At 41.8% G+C, this 25,713-nt stretch overlaps 1 protein-coding gene across 2 annotated transcripts in view; it reads right to left on the bottom strand.

Moving 5' to 3' along the window:
* Positions 1 to 25,301, bottom strand: part of plpp4 (phospholipid phosphatase 4) — a 38,856-nt gene extending 13,555 nt beyond the window's left edge. For both annotated transcript variants that reach the window (XM_049009743.1, XM_049009744.1), the window contains exons 1-5: positions 24,922 to 25,301; positions 6,870 to 6,978; positions 3,352 to 3,442; positions 2,248 to 2,311; positions 1,889 to 2,013 (exon numbers count right to left, since the gene is read on the bottom strand). In XM_049009743.1, the coding sequence (XP_048865700.1) occupies positions 1,889 to 2,013; positions 2,248 to 2,311; positions 3,352 to 3,442; positions 6,870 to 6,978; positions 24,922 to 25,010 (478 nt within the window). In that variant the 5' untranslated portion in view covers positions 25,011 to 25,301. The remainder of the gene's footprint in view (positions 1 to 1,888; positions 2,014 to 2,247; positions 2,312 to 3,351; positions 3,443 to 6,869; positions 6,979 to 24,921) is intronic.
* Positions 25,302 to 25,713: the final 412 nt, after the last annotated feature.

The raw sequence follows: 25,713 nt of genomic DNA, 5'->3' as shown, positions 1-25,713 counted from the left end.
TTAGCCATACAATTAGCAAACTCCCGGAACTTTACGCAATAAAGACCTCTAAGGATTTACGTGTCTCTGAGGTACCCAAAGACGCAACAGATAGATAAATGAACATGGGCTAGATACACAGGAGATGATGGACAAGAAGTTTAAAGCAAGCATTTCATCTGGAATGCAAAGCTGTCAAACTGTACCTGGTTACAACGGTGTGTTTCATTTGTTTCTAAATAAAAAAATAATAAAAAAAAGTATTTGAAAAATTAAATGGCTTTGGTCACATTAAATGGAGGTGTCATGCATGAAGTCGCACACTCAAAGCAGGAACGACAAATCCATGTGGCCATTCCCCCTTCATGGTGTTATCGATAACATCAACGCAAGCCTTCCTTTGCCCGTGACCTTACAGAGGCAGCTGCCCACAGAGCACCAGGCTCTGAACAACTCTGACTTCTTATAGGCCGTGAGGGGAGGGAAAAATTCACACCAAATCAGGCTAGAACTAGGCAGCAATAGACCAAAGAAAACCATGATGGAAATCTCATGTCTGCTTCAGCTGAATGTTGTAAACTGACGGAGAGTCAGATTCAGAATAAGACTCATTCTAATCATTTTTATCCAAGCAAATACTTTGCCCCATAGACCTTGGAAGCTGACAGATAATTTGGCAGAAAGAAATTGAAAGTGCCGTCCTCAAGATTCATTCATGTTCCCGATTAAACAGGAACAAGGGACATCACATCAGCAACAAACATCCTGAGTACTTTATACTTTATTTGTAATAGGGTTTCTTTATAACATCAAATTTGTCTTAAGTAATTGATGTCCAGAAAAAAAAAGTATATCCATGACTACAAGAACTGCTGAACTAAAAACTTCAGAAGAACCTTGTTCTTTGACATTTCAACTTTTAGAAGTTAAAATATTAAAATTTTATGTCAACAAGTACAAAGCCACTTAAAGCTACACACAGTCTGGGAGAACTATCAAATCTACACTTTCTGCTGCAGTGTCAATTAGCCAAAAGCAAGAGGGTGTCCAACGATGGCAACTCTGCCTTGCTGTCAGGGACTAATGATTGTGAAGCAATTCTGATGAACAGAAACACAAACTTCAGTCTTCAGGGTACGGAAGTCAAAATGTACGTTGATCCATAACATGCATCCCAATATTCAAAGCAATAATTAACTTAAAATAGACTCCAGAGCACTTGTACTTAAAACTCCAGGGGGTTAGTGTACAAATATAATCTACATGTTCAGAAAATCTTGCAGAAATTCTACCCAAAGAGCTGATCAGAGATTCCCACTGTAAACTTCCATAAGTGTATCAAAAAGACTACCGACCAGTGCCTTATCACTGTGATCTATTCCTGAGGAGCATCTGCAGAATACTAACTACGGTGCTGTGAATAAACCTGACCTAAAGCTTCTCCTAGGAGATGATGGAACTCTTTGTAATCCTATTAGGATTTCTATTATGCTATTTCAAGTTATATTTCCAGTGTGACACGCCCAATTTTTTGTGGTTTGTCTTTTCACAGCGACTATGAATAAATGTTGAAGGAAATCTATTTCATCTGGTCACAGCTAAGAATGTGATATTACCCCATGCACTTGCAGGAAGCTACGCATTTTATACATAATCTTATACTTTGGTTTTTTAAGGGCGGAGTTCTATAATGTGCGTCAGTGTTCATCATATGTTTGGCGCATTCAATTCTTCTCCTGTCTCACATATTGGACACCTTCCAGGCAGTATTTGGACGAGCTGAACTTGCAGATCCCAACAGAGACACTGTTTATTAAGAGCTGATTTGATTCTTTGGTGTTGATTTAAAGTCCCTTTGAATATATTCATATACCTTGTGTGGAAATGCTGGTATGAATCAGTGACTTACAGGAGGAATGACTACTGGGGAAACTCTTGCGTCCCTCGGAAATCAGGTCTGGCTCGCCAGAACACAACATCTTGGCATTCATTTGTCCATCTGGGAAACAGCGCTGGAAATAGTCAGGCCTCGGCCTATAGGGGGCAGCACAAACACACATGCATTTTTTCCAGTGTTTGGCTACCAGACCACTACAATATATGAACTTAGACATCATGGTATGCATTACAATTTTATTATTATTATTTAGTTTAAATTAGTACCTTATTATTTCACTATCTATAGCCAATGCGTTTACTAAAAGTCTGAAAGTTGAGCTCTGTGGCGAATGGACTCGCTTGTCAGGATGGGCTCGTTTAATGTTTTACCTGCCCACTATCAGCTTGATGGTGTTGGTGAAAACGCCGTTCAGGGCAAGGGCCAGGGAGACAGCTGAAACACGGAGAAAAAGCAAGCAAGGTGACGCGCTAAGGACTAAAATTAAGGGCAGTCAGTTTTAAAATGAGAATTCACATTACTATGTACTTATGGACAAAGCTATTACCATTTTTGGGATGGATGAGTCAGTCAGAAAGCTCAGAAAGTGTAGGGTATAGCAAACTAAGTTTATGGTATCGACTTGAGAGTCTTCAGGTTTTATGTTGAAAAGTTCAACCTGTATTGCTGTAGTAAACACCAGCTTGCTCTGTGCTTATGTTGCTTTAGATATTATGTGCCGCTTAACTAATTAAATGATGACTGTGAGTAGACATGATGCCATTTCTGGCACTTGTATTTGTTGCTGTAGGAATAAGTTTCTTTGCTTTTTGAGAGTAAGCATGCAGGGATTTGTGGATAATAATGAGGCCGTTGCCACAGGTCTCTGACTTAGCGAAAATTAATTGCCGCAAAAAGCTTTAATTTATGGTATAACTCTGCTCTAGCAGAATATCCAGTTCATAATTCATTTAATATTATTCTGTGACTTTTTAATGAGATACAGGCAACTTGTATGTATCGTGTGAAAGACACAGGAAGTTCCATACATTAAGGCAGTAACTTCGAGAAACTTTGTCAAGGATAATTGCAGAAATTCTGCCAAGTTATGTTAACACTCTCAACTCTTCAATAATTCTGCAAATTAATTCAAACGAAAGAGAGTATTAATCCATCTGTTCGCACAATGTGTCCCTGACTCTGCTTAATTGGATTCTGTTAATGCTGTTACTTAATGGCATTTGATATTTACTGTATCTGGGCACTTCGAGGCTTACAAAGCAGGGCTGATTATTCACCGTGATGCTGACAAATGACACGAAATTGAAGATGAGCACGGGCGCTGTTGTTGCATTGAGATTTTAATTTCCTTCCTTTTCAAGCAAGGCTATAACGATTGTACGGAACAAAAGCTATGAAGGAGAAACAGATAGAGAGGGTAGAAAACCCCAGAATGCTCTAGAAGCTGCTGCGGAGTTTCAGCCCCTATACTCTACCCAGACATGCTTCTTTAATTTCCGTCTTGTCCGTCCGGCGGATGATCTTCACCACAAATATGACTGCCAGAGGAGTCAGGAAGGAAATAGCCTGTAAGGAGAAGGCCGACGTTATAAAACAATAAACCGTGATAACAATTCCCTTAAAGGGGATTATATAGCTTAATATGGACCTTCAGCGGCTTGTTAGTTGTGGAACCGGGGTCTGACCAGAGACTAACTGTGAATCGTTTTTCGTTGGGTAAAATTTGAAAGGTTGACAGCAGTTTCTTGACCCATTCTGTTAACATCAGCCATTCGTCAGCTGGACATGTATGTGACGAACCAGGTTTAATATCTTGCGGAAACACACAATGCCACTGACTGGGCTTTTTTGGCTGTGAGTCTGGGTTCTTAACGGCACCAGTTGCTGTTCCACAGCTATGTGGGCCATTTATCGTCAGCATGTCTCTTGAGCGTGAGAAGGTTGTTCTAGACTCTTTTCTCAGGTTCTCCTCAATGGCGGGTTCTTTGCTTAGACGAGAGCTACGCCAAAGCACTTCAATCCCAGCTTCAGGACATGAGCTGCCTCAAGCAGGGCTTTTCATTGTCCTCGAAACACCGGGCTGGTTATTGTTTCTCATGCCATTGCCCTGACCGCTGGGTGAAGTGTCCTCAACACCCACAAAATTACCACCTTTTCAATTACTGTTGATTGTTACCTGCCATTATGTAATAATCATCCAGACCTTCCAAAACGGAAGTGCAGGGTTACTCAGAAGATCAGCAAAGTCACTTCTTACAATCAGGAGATTTCATGTTCATTGTGACCCTGTTCAACTTTTCTCAATCTGATTCTTTCCCTTCTCTTTGTTTTCAAGGGACATAAATGAAGTGTGTGTGTGTGTGTGTGTGTGTGTGTGTGCGAGCGGGTATACCTATCCTTATGGGGACACAATGTCCCCATAACGTGATAAATATCCGTTTTTTTCCCTTATGGGGACCAGGAAACTGGGAAAACTCTATTTTATAAAAATCGGTGACTGATATGAAAAAACTAAAAATGCACAAACTCTTGTATTTTGCTTGGTTACTTATGGTTATGGTTAGGGCTGGGTGGGGGTTAAGGTTGTCATAGTTAACGTTAGCATTTTTCCCATAGAAGTGAATGAGCGGGCCCCATAAGGATAGGTATATCCTACATGTGTGTGTGTGAAAAATCTTGTGCAGTATCATCTTCCGGGACCCAAAGTTTCCTTAGCCTTCAAGCTCCCATTGGAGTCTCTCAAGGGTCAAAACACAGCTAAAAAGTACAGTGTATTTAACAAAGACTCTTATAAAAAGAACAGACATTGTTTTAGTGATAATTTGGTGACTTAATGGTGAAGCCAATAATAAATGAGAGGGAATATGCTTTCTTGTTTTTGTCTGTAACCTTTCTCTTCGGCACTTAATACGCAAAAGGTTTCCTGTTAATACCAGTCACTGTGTGTGTGCACTTGTTTTACGCTCTTTTAACACAGTGAGTGCCCCAGAGCATGTTTTACCCTCTAAAAACCACACTGGGTTAGAGAGCCGAGGGAAAAATGGTAAATGACGGAATAAGCGTCTTCAGGTGTTCTGTCAACATGACGAAATACCAACGATAGGTGCTTTGTCTTCCCCTTCATTGTTTCCCTGAGAGATTTTTATTTTTTAGTCAGAGGCAAGCCCTTGAAGTCAGAGAGCGACACCCCTGTGTTTTAAATCCTTTCTGTGTCACCCCCTTTCCATTGTCACTCACTCCCGTGCCACCTGTGAGTGACAGCAGAGTCTATGACGCCTCAGTCACAGGGGACTGTCAACACAGCACCTGTTTGATGACAGGTAATAATCCACTTTAGAGAATGTCTTTCCAGCAGGTGTTTGTTTCAGGTGTATATTTTCGTGTTATCATCCAAGTCAAGGAGAATTCACTTGAACCATATGAAGTCTATGAGTGACTGATTCCCTGCAGAGCTGGAGGTTCGGGCCTTTGAGGTTCGGGCTGGACTCGGGGCTGCATGGGTAGCCTCTTCCGTCAGTTTTATTGTCTTTCCACAAAGAGAGCAGTTTCAAGCCACATTTCGTGGCAAAGCACTGCGGTCAGGCCCTGTAGAGTCTGCAGATACTGCTACCTGTACATGTTTTATGTCTGTTTGTTTTGTTAATAAACTGCTCACATCCTGTTATGTCTGAGAAACGATCCACTTTTAATCAATGACAATTACCACTTAGACCTTATTCAGAGCAGAAATAAAAGAAAGTGAGAGCAGATTATCCAGGCACAGTGAAATACAAAAAACAAGGAATTTCTAAAATGAACGAGCTTTTCATGTGTTTGGTCCACGTTTAAAACAGGGCTTTTCCATGCAATGAATATGCATATATATGTGACCCATGGCGCTTCCCGCAATATCGTGCCATTGTTGTGTCACTCCAGAATCACACCACATTTCATCTATCCATGATCCACACAGCCCTGCACACGGACTGCCTGTATGGACCTGCTGTCATCCACACTAGCCTCGGTTTCACTCTAGTCTCGATTCACTTGATTGAGCCCATTTTCTGTTTGATTAGATGTCCATTGACATCGAGGGACTGATAAATTCTCAGTTTCCTTGAGTGGCTGGTGTTGTGAACCACTGTTGAATAAGAAAGACTGTCAGTCAAGTATAGATGATAATTATACACACAGACACGGGTGGGGCCACATGGGCACTAGCCCCAGCAGAAAAGGTGACTGGCCTCGGGAGTGACCCCTCCCCTGTCACTCATGGATTCAAAGCATATCACTGACTAATAATAAAGTAAGTAATGAGATAGACAGGATAAGGAATATGGCAAGTTATGTATATAAAATGAGAAGAATAACAATCTAGCAAGAATCTAAATTGCAATAACAAGAAAGAGTTGAAAAAGTAATTGAAATTCAACCCTGAATATATATATATATATATATATATATATATATATATATATATATATATATATATATATATATAAAGAAAAATCAAATAAGCAATTAACCTTGCACATTTGATGTGCTCATCAATGTTACTTTTTAACATTAAAATCTGTCTAGAAGAAATTTTTGTTTTCTAGTACATTAAATCCAAGCCTATTTCAACAATTTCAGTTTTTAAATGCATTTTTACTGTTTCTCCTGTTCTTCTATTGCTTTTTTATGGTCAGGATATTCAATTAGACCCTTGAAAGCACCCACTACGGCAAATTCATCTAACCCATATGGAGGCACTTAAAATAAAATGTGGCAGAACAAATGATTTGATATTATCGTTTCTTCTGCCCAGGATGGCTGTAATTCACATGCAGCAGAGCGTGTAGTCATGTTAATGCATTGCACTGCACCAGGCAGGCTTGGGTGGAGGCCGGACACTCTTACAGTTAAACTATGGGCGACAGCCAGTCACTCGGCTAAAGCCTTTCATGCTCCGACTTTCATGCTATGACAATGATGTCATAGTAGATGGCGCGAATGTCGGACAGGTACTCACAAACATGACCCTCTTTGGGATGTGATCGGACTCCACCAGGGGGTTCTTGTATAGCCAAACCTCCTCCGGTTGGATCACTCGTTCAAAGGGCTCCAGGAACTCGGTGAATCTGAAAGATGGACGGACGGTTAAGGTTTCGGTTTTAGCAAAAGTCCCTAAGGGTCTGAAGCAAAATACTTCTTACTATGAAAAATTAAACTGCAGGAAAAAGGAAACACTGTTAAACACCTTCTGATGCTGCTGTCGGCTATGATACTATAAGCAACTTTGCATTGGTTTTGCTTTGCTCATTTGTTTAGTACTGGAGCTTCACACCCAATATGTCATGAGTTTGAATCCCCAGGCTACGTGGGTGTAATTTGTATGTCCTCCACATGTTTGCATGGGTCTGCACCAGGTACACTGACCCAAAAACATGTGGTGAGATGAATCAATGTTTCAAAAGCAACCATACTCTGTTGGAGTGTATGCTCTGTAATACTCTGGCATCCCATCCCAGGTGTTCCCCTGCCCTCTGATCTCTGGAATAAGCTCCAGGTTCATCACGTCCCCATACATAAATAGTTATGCAAAAGTAATGGAATGCATACAGTCCATTCACTGTATGTCCTCTGTATGTGGACACTCCTATGACCGATCCACCTTACCTAAACCCAGCAGAAATGGGTTTGGAGACGTTTGACCAGAAAATGAAGGAAAAACTGCTAAGCATAAGTGCTCAGCATATATATGGGGCCTCCTTCAGGACCACTGGAAAAGCATCTCAGGAAGCCACCTCATGAAACTGGCTTTGAGGAGACAGTAGGGTCAGCCAGTCCCTGGAACAATTGGCGTTAAGGGTGGGATCACTCACCTCACTTGGATTTGAACAGGCAACCTAATGAGTACCAAACCACAGAGCTGCCCCTCCCCCCCAACATTTTTTTTGTTTACTTTTTTGTTCAGTGCTTAATTCCATATATTATTGTATAGTTTTGTTTGTGTTTATAATGAAATGTACAGAATTGTACAAATACAGTAAAGCCTTGGATTGCGAGTAACTTGGTCTGCAAGTCTTTTGCAAGATGAGCAAAATTTAAAAATAAATTTTAACTTGATAAACGAGCAAGGTCTTGCAATACAAGTATTATGTATACGGCCCACCGTCATGTGATCACAACTGAGCCGATGGTTCCTCTCTCTCTCGCTCCTGGATTGTGGGTAATCGTCTCCCATGCTTGGTCTCAGCTGGCGTGTCTCACTCATATAGTCAAAATTTAGTAGAAAAGCACCACCTGAATAAGGGCGTAGCAGTGCAAGCAATGGATCTGTTTAACGACACTGCAATGTCCACATTTCGGCGAAATCGAAAAAGAGGCAAAAGCAACTGTCATTAGATAGGTTCCTTGTTAAAGTCATTCAAAAAGAAAAAAATTCCAGTGTACCCACAGATAGCAGTGATTCCATTAGTTATAGTATAGTATATATACGACATAACCCTCCTCCTCTCCTCTCTCTCGTCTCCCACACACCATCCACGATTTTTTTAAAGGTAAAGTGCAGGTTAATGTATTTTATATATTTTACTTCATATTTTGTATTAATCATTTTTATATGAACATATTTGGGCAGTGGAATGAATCATCTGAGTTTCCATAATTTCTTATGGGAAAATTCGCTTAGATATACAAGTGATTTGGATTACAAGCACGTTTCCAGAACGAATTATGCTAGCACTTTTAACGAATTATGCTTGTACAATTAAGTACCACTGTTAACCTTTCTATGGGTAGGTATGTCCAAACTTTTGACTGGTATTGTATGTTTCGTAAAATGAAACATTTCTGCTCCTTTATGGTGGGTCAGAAGGCACCTGCTATGAACAGAAAATCTATGCCAGGAGACACAAGGTTTTGAAGCCTGGAGGGGGTGGAGTTTGCATTCTTAAATAAAGGAATAGGGACTAAAAAACTGGCCAATGGCAGTAGAGTTAAGTCTGTTGTGACTGACAGTACATGATAATCCTGACTACTTAGCGTGTGACAGCCTCATTTTTACATGCACGGTAAATCAAAACAGACAATAAATCATACATAGATGGTTCTGTGCCATCATATATCATATATGTAGCCTACATGTCTTACTGTGGTTCTTAATTTATAAGACACAAGCATGAATTACACACTAGGTATATAGAGTACATTTAGCATGTGTATAATTTATGTCTCTGTCTTGGTGATTAACTGGGAATTTGCAGTGGTAATATATTCATTTTAACGGCTTCTGTTCTGCATCTTCTTGGTTTTGGTTAGACTTCGATAAAGCAGACAGCTGCACAGCGGTGTAATGCTCTTCGTCCACTACAGTCCAATAAAGTCCAAGTACTATAAATTTAAAAAAAAATTAGAAATCTTGTCACACCAAGTAAAGAAAAACCATATTAAAGGTGCTGCATATGGGTTCATTTGAATTCAATTTTCTGTCATTGAAATTTTTACATTTATATGATAAATGGACCCATGCAGGCATATGCATTAACATATTCATGGTAATAATAAAATATACAGCATTGGCTCTGTTTATAGCTACATCTGGCTACTGTGGAATTTATCTCCACGGGTTTGAAGAACTCAGTTTTACGATAATTAGATTTTGATTCATTCATTTGCATTAAGAGTACTATGCAATTATTGTATGTAGTGTTTTTTAAGGGGTGAATGAAGAGAGCGTGAGAGAAATCGATCAACTGAAGTGGGGGGGGGGAGGGGTGCACAACATACACATCGTTGCATTCAGACAGTCGTATGATCTTCAGTTATGTGCCCACAAAGCTTGCGAGATAATTTGCCCTTGTGTCCTTCTCCAGCTCATACTGGCTAACTAGCTTCTGAGGGATCAGCATGCTATCCCCCCCAACACACACACACACACACACACACGCACACGCACTGCCCTGGACCCCATTGAGAGTTTTATCAAACAAGGCTTTGTTCAGCCAGAATTACAGAGGGTCTTTCTGTCATTCACTGACTGGCCTGTTAGTATCTTGCCAATGGTCACATGACTGGCCTCAGCTAAAAGCTTTGGAAGCTGCACGGCAGCCAAACCATGAGGGCCAATGACATCCTACAAGGATCCTTTCATTTAGCTGAATGCCTAAAAAATTACTTTGTTATATTAATAATATTTCCTTTATTGATTTTTAACCTAGGCTGTCAAGGTAATGTGGTACTATCAAAGTTATGGTCAAACTTTGTGGCTTCACAGAATATAACTATAATAGCAATAAATAAAGTAATATTTGAATATAGATAACCTTTCATTTTCTTTAATTTTTGGAGGTCATCTTAAGACTTTTGACTCAAAGCCAATGACACTAGAAAATCATTCTTGTTATTTTTACCTGGTCTTGGATCCTCAACATAGTTCAAATTTTTATGCTTTTATAAAGCTCTCCAACTTCAGTGATTTTTGTAATTAGATTCTCCTGGTGTCGACACACCCACAAAGGCACACGCAGAAGCATGATCATGTCGGACCGAAAAACACCAATTAAGAAACTGCAATCGAGATCAAAGCCGGCTGTTTGGTCCCCTGGGAGCAGGCTGTTCTGGGATCAGTTTGTGAAGCTCACAGTGCCGCCAGGAGCGGCTTCGCTCAGTGCTACACATGTTCTGTAATAGCCTCTCTGGAGCTGCTGATGAAACAACACTCAATTACGGCACCGCATTACGCGTGAGTGCAGGGCAGGTCACTGCGATTTGGGTATCCATGGCAGAGATCGGTGTCCCGGATAATAACTAGTCAGCCGTGTTAATGCCTGTGAGGTGGCTGTTATTATTAACCCGCTACTTCTCTAGCTTTGATGAACAAGCCAGGACATGCTTTATATCCATCTGATTGCTCTTTAAAACGTGCGTGTGTGTGTCTCTGTGTTTATATTCACCATGCATTTTTCTGGTCTCTTTGTAGTACGGGAATTTCTTCTAATATTTTTAATCAAAATCTAACAGGATTTTAATCTTTTTGAAACACGTAGCTTTCAGAATGTATTACCCTTCCAACAGCTCATAAATAAATAACATATCTCATTTTTCGGAATACTGTAGGGCTCAGGGATGATAGAGCTTTCTTCTTCCTCATTTAACACGACCTTCTTCTACGAGAAGAGACCCCTCTCTGAGGACATTCTTTTTTGAATGAAAATAAAATAAGTGAAATTTAAAAAAAATACCCCAACCGAATCCACTAATATGTCTGTAGAAATGCCGGAAAATTAACTACCGAGAGTAGATTCCATTGAATTCTGGTATATTCCACTTTCCAAGTTACTGCATATCTTAATGCTAATGATGAGTCTGCATTATAAAATCAGAGTGTCCTCATTTACTTGCACACGTGTGACTGTCCCCGCGAGCCCGACCCATCTGAGACATGTGTGTGGTCACGTCCCGTTCACAGAATGCATTTTCACACACACTGGGCTGTTGTGCTTCCATCGCGATCGCACTCCGTATTCTCTCTGGACTTCCACACCAGTAATCCATCAAAATCCTTTCTTTCCCTTTCTCCTCTGTTTTCCTAGCAACCTGAGCACCGGGCGGAAAGATAAAAGTTGTCCCTTAACTCTTAACTTCTTCAGCAGCTGTTTATTGTCCCTTTGCGTGCTACAGCTTTCTAATTCCCTACTCTGGCCACTGATATTCGAATGTGGGAGGAGCCTCTCACCACTCTGCCTTTCTGTTGGCTGCAAGCCTCTCCCTTTGTGCCCATGAAGAGCCTGTAAGTGAGGCAGGTAATATAAACCAGTCTGCTGCGGAGAAATCGAATGAATTTATAACTCTAAATTCATCAATTACCTCTTACGATCAGAGCATACGTAGCTGCAGTTAATCTTTTTGGGGGGAGAAGCACACACTCGAGACTAAACCTGACTGGTCGATGACCCTGGACTCTGAGAGCCTGAGACTACCCTACTCTGTACTGGCAAACTTTGGGATCTTTCTCTGTCCTCTGAGAAGCTACTGACGTCTAGCTACCAAAAGCAAGAGAAAAGGTTTTATTAACATCTCCAGGGTTTAGCTGAGGGTAAAGACAGAAGGATACATTCCTGTTTTATCACACAATGTCTGACAACAAATGGCAAGCATCAGCTCACTGTTGATTACAAGATAGGTACAATAAATTCAAATTAGTGTGTCCTTTTCAGTGTCGCTGCAGGAGGCATCTTAGATACAAGATTCCACACAGGCCTATACAGGACTTCAGTGGAGCACAGTTATCAGAAAAAAATAATTTTTTTCTTTCTTTGTGCCAGCTGTAGACTGGTCAGCTCACTACCTGTCAGCCCAGAAACCCTGTGGGCGTGCGGAGGTGCGTCGGAGTATGAATGGCATTGAGTCACTAGGCTTGCGTGGGGGTCATTTCTTTGCTTCATGATATTTGTTATTTGGGTTGCGGTGTTTGCTGTCCAGGTTATGAACATTTAGTGGTGTGAAGTCAGTGGGGTGAAAGAGAGGGGGAGGGCAAAGTCGGGGAGAGGAAGTAGGAGGAAAACGGTGAGAGAGACTGATTTCCTCTCCACCTGCCTGCCTTCTGATGAGAAAATCTCCCCATGGAAGCTGACACAAGCCCCGAGATACGTGATGAGGCGTCTAGGGGCCTGGCCATCAGCGTGAGGCCCGAGACACGCACAGACATGCCGGCGCCTCCATCCGTCACCATCACCGCCTGGGTGTCAAGCCCTTCACCCGGGAGGCTGACAGTCCAGAATAACCTTACCTCTGGACCCCATCGCAGGAAACAGCCAGCAAACTGATTTAAGTGCGACCCGAAACCTGAAAATGCTATATGAAAAAGAATAATAGAGAGCAATGACCTGATAGAAATGTGAGACCGCAATTGGCACGTCTTTCTCTGTGATAACGTTAGACATTTCGTTTGGCACAGATCCTGTGATTTGTATGCCTGGGTGGCTCTGTACTGACCCTAGAACATGAGCAATCTCTGGTGTCCTACAAAAGTACAGGACCTCAAAGGCTTAATTCACTCAGCGTCTCCCATCCAGCGACACCGGACTCTCCATGATTAGAAATGATGAGTTTTGGGGGCGTTAGCATGAAACCTAATAAGGACCGGCATCGATTTGAAACTCAAGGTTTCAATCTGATTAGAAGGTTCACTGCACACCCAATTGGGGCATAAATAGGAAGGGGTGGAAGGAGGCTATCTGCTCAGAGAGCTTTTGTTTATTAATTGATTTTCACTGGATGACGGACACGTTCTGCTTTCTGACATTCGGCATACAATCACGTGTAATCCCCCCCGCTGTATAAAATGTAGTTGCTGACAGGGGTGTCGGAGGCTCAGAGTATGCATAAAAATGATAGGCCAGTTCATCGCATCACAAACAGAAATACGTTAATCTACACAATCACTAAGGCAACAGCTGTATGTTAGACACAGAAGCAGTGTAAGCAGCCTTGAATCCATAGATCTATAGTATCTAAACCAGTGGCACTGCACTGAAATACTGTGCCAATATATCCCTTGCAACTTCACTGCAGTTAATCCAGTACATACTATACAGTGGAGGACACAGGGTCATCAGAATAGTGAGAATGAACAGCTCTACAACATAGAATGATTAGAACATGAATATCAGACTGAATTACTAGAACAGCAATACAGAACTATACTCCTTGAACACAGCACCAGTAAAACAAGCATTGGATGGCTCTAAACAACCAAATCTGTAGGCTAGCAGTACAGCACACAGTGTCATTGCTGTAGATGAATCACGCTGCAGGTGTAGCCCAGAAAATCACAGGGACATCAGTGCTGCGTAGTTCTAGCACACGGAATGAGGGGACGGGAGGGCTTTAAAGCGTAAGCAGGCGCTCCAGTTTATGTTACATGTAATGATGGGGAAATCGGCGCATCACCATTGAGGCAGGGAATTACATATGCATGTCAGAACTGGCTGGGATTTATTTCACCATATCTAGGACCTTTTTGGACAAAGCATATTTTGGGTTTGCCTTCCAGCATGGCGGAATAATGGGTTGGATAGATATCCGACATACACTCACTAGTGCAGGAACACGGAACAGAACTGAACAACATAATAGATCAGGAAAACAACAAATACTAGGGCAAGAGTGATACACATACACCAGAATGACAGCATGGATGTCCATCCTTCCACCCATCCACCTATCCATCCACCCTTCCACCCATCCATCCATTTTCTATACCCACTTGTGCTATACAGGCTTATCGGGGTCTGGAGCCTATTCCAGAATAACTCTACATCCTATCTCACAAGCATGGATATAAAATAGAAAAATCAAAAAAAAAATCTATACCAAATAGACTTAGCATCCAGACCATCTTTCCTCTGCTCCACGGATTCTGCCGGAGTTAAAAAAAAAATCACAAGTCATAAAAAAATCAAAAAAACAAAATTATGTTCCATTTGTATATTCTCTCTACCCAGTTGCTATTTCGTGACAGGGCTTGCGCAAGAACTGTCAGGCTGAGAAGCCTTAAGATTTAGAATTCTAGTTACATTTCGCTGTTGTGCTGTGAGGGAAAAAAGGTTTCCTCTTCATGTGTTGACATCTTCTCTTCGCAGTAGCATCTTCCAGCAGAAATGCGTTCAAGCGGAAATCTGGCATCGCTTCTACATGATCCCTGTTGTCTTCAGACATCAGCCTTCCCCATGCCAGCAGTAATCCTGCTCAGTTTGTCAGCATCACAGCTCAGGAAGCAGATCTTTTAGCATTTATGGATATGGACCCAAAGGTTATTTGTTTTATATCTAGAAGGTTCAATGTTGTTAGACTCCTGGGCACATTAACCTCTGTTTCACCATTCGGACGTACAGATGGATAGAACTGCGACGCTGTAAGGGAACAAGCGTCAGATCAGTAAGATCTCTCTCCTCTCCCAGCTGCTGTGCTCCCGGTGTCACGTGATGAACTCTCCTGTCATCAAGTCTTTGCACTGAGGCTCTACAGGCTCACCTATGATGTCTTTAGTGGGAGTAAGCACCAGGCTGCCTGGCCATTAAAGATGAGAGATCTTGGCTTCTCTTTACTGCCTGTTGTAATTACGGCCCTGAGGGACCCTAATTGACCAGCTGAGACGTCCAATCACCCATCTCATTTCACCCCGTTAACAGGCTGGCTGTCAGTAACAGGCCAGTCATGCTAGGAAGTGTGTTTCTAAGCAAGGTTAAGAAATGGGAATTACCTACAGAATTCTCAGATGGCGCCCCCCTTTGGAAACATACAGAATAAACCCAGTAGAGACTACATTAAATCACAAGCTCCTAAGAGGTTTCTGTGCATAAAGCAGAACAATTTCATTCACATTTCTGATCATTTTGTTGCTCTGTAGCCTCCGGACTTATTAAAACAAATAAATGGAAGATGTATACAGACTTTACCCCAGAAGGTCTGTGACCTTGCTTTTCTGAACACAATGGCCACACATTTTCTCTGCGTATTATTATAGACCTCAGTATAGTGTTATGCTCCTCCGAGAGACGTGGATGATTGGTAAAAGCATGCAACAGTTAATTAAATACGAGGGCCACAAAACTGGCAGGAACAAAGGCAGCCAGCTCAGTGATGGCGTTTATGTGGGGACAGCCTGGTCTTACATACAGTCCTTCCAACACAGCCAGGGTGTTCGACGCGCTGCCAGGGTGTCAGTTACATAGGAATCAGCAGCTCCTCTCTTCAGCTGACCTTCATCTGCCCCCCCGTCTTCCCTTTTGTTATGGACCTGGCTTACATGGTGCAGTTCTTGACACTGAGGTTGGGGAACTTCCGCTATTGGGCAGAAGTATAGACAGCAAGAATCTGGGAATCATGGGTAATGTTGGATAATATATAGTTGGAAACCATAAAAAAAAACACTCCAGGTAGAATTAATAATTTGGTTCATAACTTCTTGTATGTTTGGGTTGCACAGCCCCTTAGCAACAGGGAATTTTTTTGATTCATTTAAAAACATTTTAAATGAATCAAAATTCTACTCAAAACTGTTGTACTGGTGCTTTTTTCACCAACTACTTCATTATTCCGAATCATTCATTTGCAACAGAATATGCAATTATACGAGTTTGTGTGGTGTAACTGATAGTTTTAACTTGACACCTTCTACATCAACAGTCCCCATTTGCAGCAGAATCTGATCAGTTTTCCCAGCGTTGCCCCATAATGAAATTCAGCGGAGTTTAAGATGTTTAAAAGAATAGTCTCTCCCCACTGCCTTTTAATTAAACCCACGGAAAGAAGGAGGTGAGAGTGTAAAGTTAACTGTCCGGGAATGCAAGCGCATCATTAACACACAGCTGCAGGGTTCGTCTGCATGTTCTCCACAATGCATAAGGCAAACATTTCATTTAAACAGTTCATTAAAATAAAAGACGGCACATGAAAAAGGAGGAAGCACATTGGGCGGAAAACTCTGCGGTTCAGAAAGACAAAGGGGAAATGAGGAGAAAAGCACAAGAGTTTCCTCTCTTATCTGATTCTGTGGTTTTATCATCTGATGCCATCCATTCACTGGCATTTATCCCCCCCATCCTCCGTTGTCGTGGTTCCCAGATATGGGATGAGGCCGTCACTGCGCCGGATGACGTCCAGTCTTCCTCAGCAACTCTATTTTCTCACAGTAATACTTTGCAATTTGTAGCATGTCTCAGCTCATCTTGATAATATTTTGTTCATTTTTTAGTGTCTATATTTCTCTTCCAATCTCATTCCTGATAGAAGGCGGAGCCAGTTGATTATATTAACTATGGCTGATTAATATAAATACCAGTGTGTGTAATACTCACGCTTTCCACATTTTCTGCTGGAAAATATCTATTAAGCTCCCCGGCCCACCCTACCCCTGAAGCCGGCCTGCCGATGGCGAAACAGGCTGTCTCTCTCGTTTCCCGAGTAACGGGATGGGAGACGGATGTAGCAAAATGAGAACGTTCTGGCTCCTCCGTGACCCTGGTGTGGGTGCGGCACGGGCAACCAGCACCTCATCCACAAATTCAGCTGCCTTCTGGTTTTGTCCAATATCCATTACGGTTTGGTGATGGGCTATCAGCCTTGTGGGCCACCTTTCTCTGTGGCAAAGCCATAAAAGACCCAAATAACCATGACAATCCTGGACGGCGGCCTGCCTGGTTCTTGCTGGTGGGTTTGTCCCACTATACTACAGTAAGATAAGACATTCCTAAAGGAAGCATTTCGTTAGCATTTTATGCTTGCGCAGACCACCAGTACTTGCTCACTGGTGCTAAACTTCCACCACAGAGACCACACTGGACAGCATGTTGTCACAAATTAGCTTTGGACCAGCCTGAAACCTGCAAGCCATCTAAAACAACAGCCTGGCATGAAACCCAATGAGCCTGTTAGTGAAACCTAAATCAACAGCAACAGTGTTTAAACAATGGAAATCTGTTTACATATCTGTAAATATAACTGGCTGCTTCTTACAGGTAAGCAAATTAGTATGTACAGCTAATCCATCAGCCAACTGACTTCCAAATTAAACAGAGGATGTAGAAAGCTTTGCTGTGCAAACCTAAACCAAGTGAGTGACCTCGTCATTTAAAGGGATCATAGATTAGGGGAACATTCTGATGTTAGATGATTCTGCGTGATTATTGCCCAAAGTGACAAGGGAACTGCAGACAGTACTGGATGATATTTACAAAATCAATTAACATTCTTTTCATTATCTGGCCCATGTCAGTCATCCCAGGGTCACTGCCCACCGGACCTCTGACTGATGAGAGTTCAAGTGACATAGATGTAAGATGTCACTCATTAGCTCAGGGTGACTGTGACGAGGCAACTGTTAGTAATTCATTGTGTGATGTTTACATTTCATTAGCATGCATCTATGACATCATTGCCTATGACACTACATGACTATCATAATAATAAGTCAAGGGCTCTTTTCTGATTGACCAGCCCAGAAAACGTCTGACGCTCTTTGACATCCTGCCAGAATTTCCTCTAATAATTCCTTTTCAGGGTCCCACTGCCTTTACGCTTTGAAAATGTATTTTCAACCAAAATATGTTAAAATTCAAGACGCTAGCTAGACTGAAAAAAGAAATTGATTTTTATCCTTAAGAAATTATTTTCCATTTTTCCAATTTTGTGTGTATTCACTGATCCACTGATCAGCCACATTGTGTAGGTCCCCCTCATGCCACCAAAACAGCTCTGACCCATCAAGGCATGGGCTGAAGGTTGATGTTCAAGCCCTCTGAGTTGTAAGGTGAGGCCTCCATAGATCAGGCTTGGACCCTCCGACCTGTCTGCGGCTGCCCAGCCCCATATGCAGCAAGCTGCGATACCCTGTGTGTTCTGATACCTTCCTATCATAGCCAGCATCCATGTTCTCTCATAACCTTTTTGGCAGTTTGTGTTACAGTAGCTCTCCTGTGTTGTCAGTGAGCCTCTGGCACCCATGACCTCATCGCCAGTTCACCGGTTGAACTTCCTTGGGCCACTTTTGGTAGATACTGACCACTGCGCACTGGGAACACCCCACAAGACCTGCCGTCTTGGAAACGCTCTGACCCAGTCATCTAGCCATAAGAATTTGGCCCTAGTCAAACTCACTCTGATCCTTACACTTGCCTGCCTATTTTTCCTGCTTCAAACTCATCAACTTTAAGAACTTACTGTTCACATGACTATTATATAATGGCACCCTTGACAGGTGCCATTGTAATGAGATAATCAATGTTATTCACTTCACCTGCCAGTGGTTGTAATGTTATGCTTATCTAATATGAAAAGCATGTAAAACTTTAAATCTCAGCTTGACGAGTCCACTCTACCTCTAATTCAACTGTATTATTATTCAGAGCGAATAATAATGTAACATGACTAATTATTTTAGGCAGTATAAATTAGTTAATTTTTATTCTACTTTATGTGGGCTGTACAAATCATAATCGATAATAATTATATGTGCACTTGACTAAATGCTGAATACAAATTACGTTGAGAACCAAGTTTGTTCACAGAGGTGTGATTTCCAAGTTAATTAACTAATCCCATGATGCTTAGGGTCACGTATTCAGGGAAAGAGTCACAGAGAGTCTCAGCCATGGAACACGGAAGCTGTTGAGGTGTTTCTTTGTCACCAAATGCTGTTTTACGGCTCAGCAGCTTTAGACAATATGTCTGTGATCGGAAGGTTATTGGTTCAAATCCCATGGTCTGCTGAGTGATTTCAAAATAGGAACCCTGAGCAAGGCCCTTGACTCCTCAAATATGTATGTGACTTTGTATAAAAGTGACTGCTAAATAATCATTGTATTGCACTTTGTAGCAAAAGGATTGGGCAGCTCATCGTTAAGCATTTGATTGTTGGGTACCCCTCCACTTTCCTTTGCAGACACAAGCATCCTTCGTCACCCCTCATCCTCGAGCATCTGTGCCTCTGCTGTCACAGAACAGCATACACTTCTCAGATGTTTCCCCATTCGTTTCAGGGACACTCCGATCTCATCAGAGACTTGATGGCATCCGAAAACCAAAATGAAAGTCACGGCCCCCCATTTGTTCCCGGGCACCGAAAGTAACCGGTGACTGTTATAACTCTGTTTTTTTCTGGCTTTTTCTCCTTGAAACAGCGGTCGACATTTCCATTTTAATCGAAGTGCGGTGGCGATGTTCAGCAGCCCTCTTTTTAATCAGACATGCGACTCAGTCTCCGGAACACCCCCTTCCCCCCCCCATGCCTGCGACCACAGGCAATGCTTGACACTTCGACCCAAGACCTTCTTTTGGAGGCTTGTCTGGAGAGTCACAGAAGGCTCCCATCAACTGGGTGACAATCCAAACTTAAATAAGGATGGAGCCTCAATTCACAAAATCTGAACGAGGTCTTCCTTCAAAAGTCCTGACAAAAGTCCCTAGTAAATCAGTAATACTGTTTTGCATAATTTTCACACTCATTGAAGTAGAACCCTTCAGAGGGTACATCATTATACTACATATACATGCATTAATTTCCCTTCCAGTGCATTACAGCTAATTAGCTAGGAGAATTAGCTAGCTAAAGCGCAATGTGAAGAAAGATGATTCCTCTTTAATCAGGCTCACGCAGGTACCGGCATTGTTACCTGTTTTCCCCGTGATTGCAGTTGAATTAGCAAATGTAATGAAATAATAGTTATTTGACAAAAAAGGCTACATTTGACTGAATAAGCAGCTATGCACCTACAGTCAAAAATATTCCTCTTTTCAGTTTGTTTGCATCTCACTAATACACTGGTGTGTTATAGGAGCATGGACACCCTGACAGATTCATGGGGGCCCAGCACTATATAGAGACCCCACAGTCTACCATTCTCCCCCCCCCCCACCCCTTGCCCCCCTGCTTACTTGAGAAAATTAGCTGAGAACTACCAGAATATGTAGCTATGGTCTTGTTTATAAGTATTGAATTTCCTTTTTAATCGCACAATATTCAATCTAGCTAACAGTTTTTCTCATTTTATAATAAAAATTTGACTAGTAATTGTTCAAACATAATCACATGAGCAATAGAAATCCCAGTTCAGTCTGATATTAAAACAAAAAACAGTGAGGAAACTTTGTTCTGCAAAAAATTCTTTATACAAATAGGCCGATTATTCATCTGTACTAAATATATTATTTTTCCATGACATCGGTTACCTTTAATTGCATCACGCTCTCTTCCATATTTCTCCATTATCGAATGCGACGAGAATCTGAAAGCTATGTGCATAGTTTTCAGCCCCCGGCACAATGTCCCAAGAAAACAGACTATGATTTACGTCGTTGTTTTGGCCCATATCCTTAATACACTGAACCATCAGTCTTTAGCACTCAAAGACAACACTGTTATTTCTACAACTTTCTGCATGAGTTTTTTTTTTTTCTGCAGAAGACACACTGTTGATTTTGCACTCTGCCGGATACATTAGCACTGCGTTTTAATTAAGTCAAAGCATCACACTGAATCCGAAATGTTTTAACACATGATTTTTGCCACCAGTAAAAAAAAAAAAAAAAAAACTGGCTTCTAGAAGAGGTCTGTGAATTTAGCAAACAACACCATCACTGAAAGCCAATCTTTGGAGCTCCTGGAACATTCTAGAACATACCCCATTCTTAAATGTTTGTTTCTATTGAATGTGTATTGATGTCCTAGAAAATACAAAAATATTTTCTTTTCCCATTTCACTACATTCTACACTCAAAAAAACCACAACACTCTGCATAAGCGATGGCTGGCAATCTGTGAACAGAGCTAAAATAATTAAATACACTCATGTGTGCCTTTCACTGATCTACTTTTACTGGCTTCCTACTGTACAAGCATAAGTCATAAAAATGAGGCACAGGCCTCTGGCATATTTAAATTAGGCTAGACAACACGAATATGAGCACTAAAGATTTATATACAAGAGTGCCTGGCATGACAGAAAACATTTGCAGCCTGTATTTGTGGACAGATGCATTCAAAAAATGGCTAAAACATTGAAAAGGTAAGAAGATAATACATTTTACAATATAGTAATACTGAATTTTTCAGAAGCGAGAAAATTTGTTAATTTATATAATTTAATCACAAAAACAGAAAAGGTACCACGTCCACTACCTCTAAGATAGCTGCCTAGAACCTTTTCTTCTCACTGCACTATTTACACCACTGCTTCCCAATCTAGTCCTTGGGAACCCACATACCTGGGAGGGAGCAAAAATGTGGACTGTCTGGCTTGGAGTTCGGAGGGAGCAAAAACTTTGGGTCACCGAGGACCGGATTGGAAAATAGTACTTTACACATTCCCCTTCCCTCCTTGATTTAAGTTCCCAGCGTCGTAACATTCAGCCTCACCATCAATCCGAGAAAGCCTATGAGCACATCTAATGCACCGTCATCCATTTTTATTAGTGCGTTTTACATATGCGCCTGGGTTCATGTCAGAGTATTAAAGATAAAATAACGAGGTTCAGGAGCGGCACACCAGGCTCGAATAAACAAATATGAGTCCAAATGCCGATGATGAATGACAGCAGGGAAACCGGCGGGCAGAAGTGTCTGTGGCATTAGATATATGGGTCAATCAATCACACGTTCCTGTGCTCTCGAAGAAGCCTGCGCGCTCGCTGTCGCATGACAAATGCGCAAATAAACAGAGTATCAAGACGACGGGCAGCTAGAGATATATCGGGGGAGACGTTAAGACTGAGAGCGTATCGATGAAACAGTGATCACATGTGAAAATCTCAATTAATCCCAATATGAGGAGGAGGGGGCTGTCCATGATTCTAGGCGTTCGTGCCACGCATAGCCGCAGCTCCTCCGCAGGCGCTCTTTATCGCTCCGAAGTGGGGTCTGGATGAAATATAAATCAAAGGACTGGGGTTTTCTTGCTCTCTGAGCCGTGGGGATTCATCCACTGCCTCTGCCTAGACTTTACGTTGGAATTACACTCTGTTCACAGCTCTGCCGTGTTGCTGTCCCCATCCGCAGATCAGCATTCTAAGAGGGTATATTACCCCAAAGCCAATGTACAGCCGTCTGGGCGGAGGACCTTTAGATCCGCATGTACAGCCCAGAATCACTGCTCTCTGGAATCAATGGGCCTGGGGTAGATTCCTTCTGGGGCACTTCTGACACTGTTGGTATTTTACTGCTCCATATACACAAATGAATCTTTTACACCTTACAGAAGGCAGGCTGCCCCGTTATGCATTTTCATAGAGTGGTTTTTTTCCGGATGTACTGTGTTAATAGTGAGTTAAGGAGTTTGCATGTTCTCCCCGTGTCACCGTGGGGTTTCCTCCGGGTGCTCCGGCTTCCCCCCCACAGGAAACATGCTGAGGTTAATTGGAGTTACCAAATTGCCCGAAGGTGTGGATGGTGTGTGAGTGTGCCCTGAGATGGGCTGGCGCCCCATCCTTGGTTGTTCCCTGCCTTGTTCCCATAGCCTCCAGGATAGGCTCTGGACGCACTGCAACCCTGAATAGGACAAGCGGTTGAAGAAAATTGATGGATGGATGGATGGATGGATAGATGGATGGATAGATGGATGGATGGATGGATGGAGTCAATTTAAATATATATTATATATTTTGTCATTATTCGGATAATCATTTTGGATTACAATTGCATGTTTTAATATATGATTATATAGAAACAGATTCCCGTTTTGGAATTTCAATCGATTCTTCAAGTGAATGACTGGATAGTTGCCTAATGATTAGAGTTGGATTGCAACCCTCCAGGACCGAAACCTGATATATCGCCTTGATTAGTACTTTAAATGGTGGACTTAGTTTGTGCATTTATACTGTGTGTTGTTATAATACACACTTTGCAACTATGTAATGGAAATGATGACTCACAATGAGTACAGTTGGGTATTAACACAGCATCTGTGTGACACAGGAATGTAGGGAACCACCACGAAAGTGAAGTGTGACATCAGACAGACAGTAATCCTGCGGATGGAATTAGGCTGATGACCAAGATGTTAGGGGTTCAACACTGGCCCCGTTCAGCAAAACACCTAACACAAATTACTTTAATTAAAAAGCACAGGGAGGTGTTAAAAAACAGCCCCGTGGGGAGAGTGTCCTGTCAATAACATGAACTTTATATAAAGGTAGGTTTTTGGTGGTGGTGCAGACAATCCTATACAATTCATATTAATATATGAATTTACTTACCCCAATTTTTTTTTTTTAAATCGATACCAATATGCCTTGATGTTCTGAGGGTTTGTGTGCCTGTATCATTTTTTAAATGAATCCATATGTTGCAAAAACAGGGTAGAGGGTTTCATATATATGCGTATACATTTTCCTGGACCTGACGTTTGTTGAATTACACTGCAGTTCCTTATCTGTGGATATGATTGTGGCTACGTGTGTTAGAAATCATGTTCTCATCATTATGTATCAAAATCCCAGTGAAATCACCTCTGGCGTTTGCCTGCAGGCTACAAGTGGTTCTCCATCTGTCTGCTGGTTGAGAAGGGAAAAAAAACAGCCTCCGCAAGAAGTTGCCAGAAATAAAAAGCGTACCTCTATCCCCTGCGGACACAAACCTTCGCAACAGCCCCACGCTTTTGGAAAAAGTGATTCTCTTTAGAACAATGTCTCGTAGATCGCTATTTTATCTTCACTGCGTCTTGAAGATTATTTTGTTTGTACATTATATATGAAACATAAATAGAATTTTTCTGGACAGCTTAAGCCTGACGTTATATCCACATATAGTAAATATATAGTCAGTTTCTGAGTTGCATTCAATGTTCCGTACAGATGAACGGTTAAAGACATTACAGACGCGCTAAAACTTGCAGATAAATATGCCGGAAGGATGTCTTCACTTTGCAACAGACGGGGCAGCCTTGTCAGCTGTTGAATGTTTTCTGCTGGTTGTGGCTTATAGAGATGACAGCCTGACACAGGCGTGCCCAGTCCATTCAGCTGCGCTCACTGGGAGCGGTGTCGTTTAACGTGCCTCTTAAAGGGAATAACAAGGCAAACAACCAGCTTCAGTGAAGCTCTGCGTGGTCACGCCAAAAGGGACTTCTTTTCATTAAACGGGTTGCTTTTCGCAAATCTCTGCATTGCTGACACACACGCAAATGCAAGAGGAAAGCTTTTTCTCCGTATCCTCAGTCTGAGCATTCAATTACCAGGCAACTAACTATGAGTTATCTTACAGATGATATAATTTCTACACACATCCAAAAAATCCATTGTGCTGCTTGACACCACAAAATGTGTAGATATACTAATAGTGATAGACTGCTAATGAAGAAAAGAGTCCTGCTCAATGAAAGAATGCAAAGACCGCAAAAGAAAGGGCAGATCGACAATGCCTCATGATTTAATCTGATTCTAGGGACACAAACCAGCCGAAATACCCCTGTACCTGAAAATGACAGTGATGCATACCATACTAATTAATAACTAACACAAAAGTATATGTATGTAATATTGATTCAAACGGAAAGTGTTTTCTGCATATTTAAATTTGTACTCACACGAAAACTCCGAAGAGCAGTACCCGAATGCCTATTTCTATTGCGAAGTCTCGCATGTTTTTCCTGCGATCCGGGGGCGACATCTTCATGCTTTTTAAATCCCGGAGAAGCACAATCCGCACTCGGGCAGCTGGGTGCTGAAACAGTCGCGTCCTCGTACTTTTAATCCTGTTCAGGGAGCTAAATCTGAAGCCGTGGAGATCGAGCACCGTGCCATAGATGATGCGAGTTAGTCACCTGAAATGAGCACTTCGCCGCTCGCCGCCCTTCATTAAACCGCCCCACTGGCAGGTTTCAGTAAAAATCCTCCTTCGCCCTCCCCTCTTTCTTCTCCTCCTCACTCCCTACTCCTTGCCAGCCTACAAATATCAGTTGCACAAACGAATATGTGTATATGGGGATGCGCTGAAAGGTGGCAGAGACGCGACAGAGAGGATCACGAAAAGCAAGTGACGCTACTAAGCGGCAAATGCACTTCACTTCTTTCAATCTACATTAACTTATTCAATTTCCCGTACATTTGGTTACATTTTTTTCCCTTATTATGTACGAAAAATTAAAACCCAAGACATATATTGTCATCGCACATTGAAATCGAACAATAATAAAGGTAACGCAGAAATAAATAATGTTTTCAGCTGGGAATGCCGAAGTTACGATGCGTTTTGTATAGACGAGCATTTTTCTGTGCTTTAGTTACTGCCCAGATTTGTTTCGCAAGAGCGAAATCAAATTTCATTTAAAAGCTTTTTATGGACATCGCAGCCGTTTGGAGTCTAGATGATTTATTGA

Source organism: Brienomyrus brachyistius, chromosome 3, assembly GCF_023856365.1.
Source record: "Brienomyrus brachyistius isolate T26 chromosome 3, BBRACH_0.4, whole genome shotgun sequence".
In the NCBI taxonomy this organism is placed as follows: domain Eukaryota; kingdom Metazoa; phylum Chordata; class Actinopteri; order Osteoglossiformes; family Mormyridae; genus Brienomyrus; species Brienomyrus brachyistius.
Note: the sequence above shows the minus strand (reverse complement) of the source record. Positions and strands in the feature narration are given on the sequence as shown.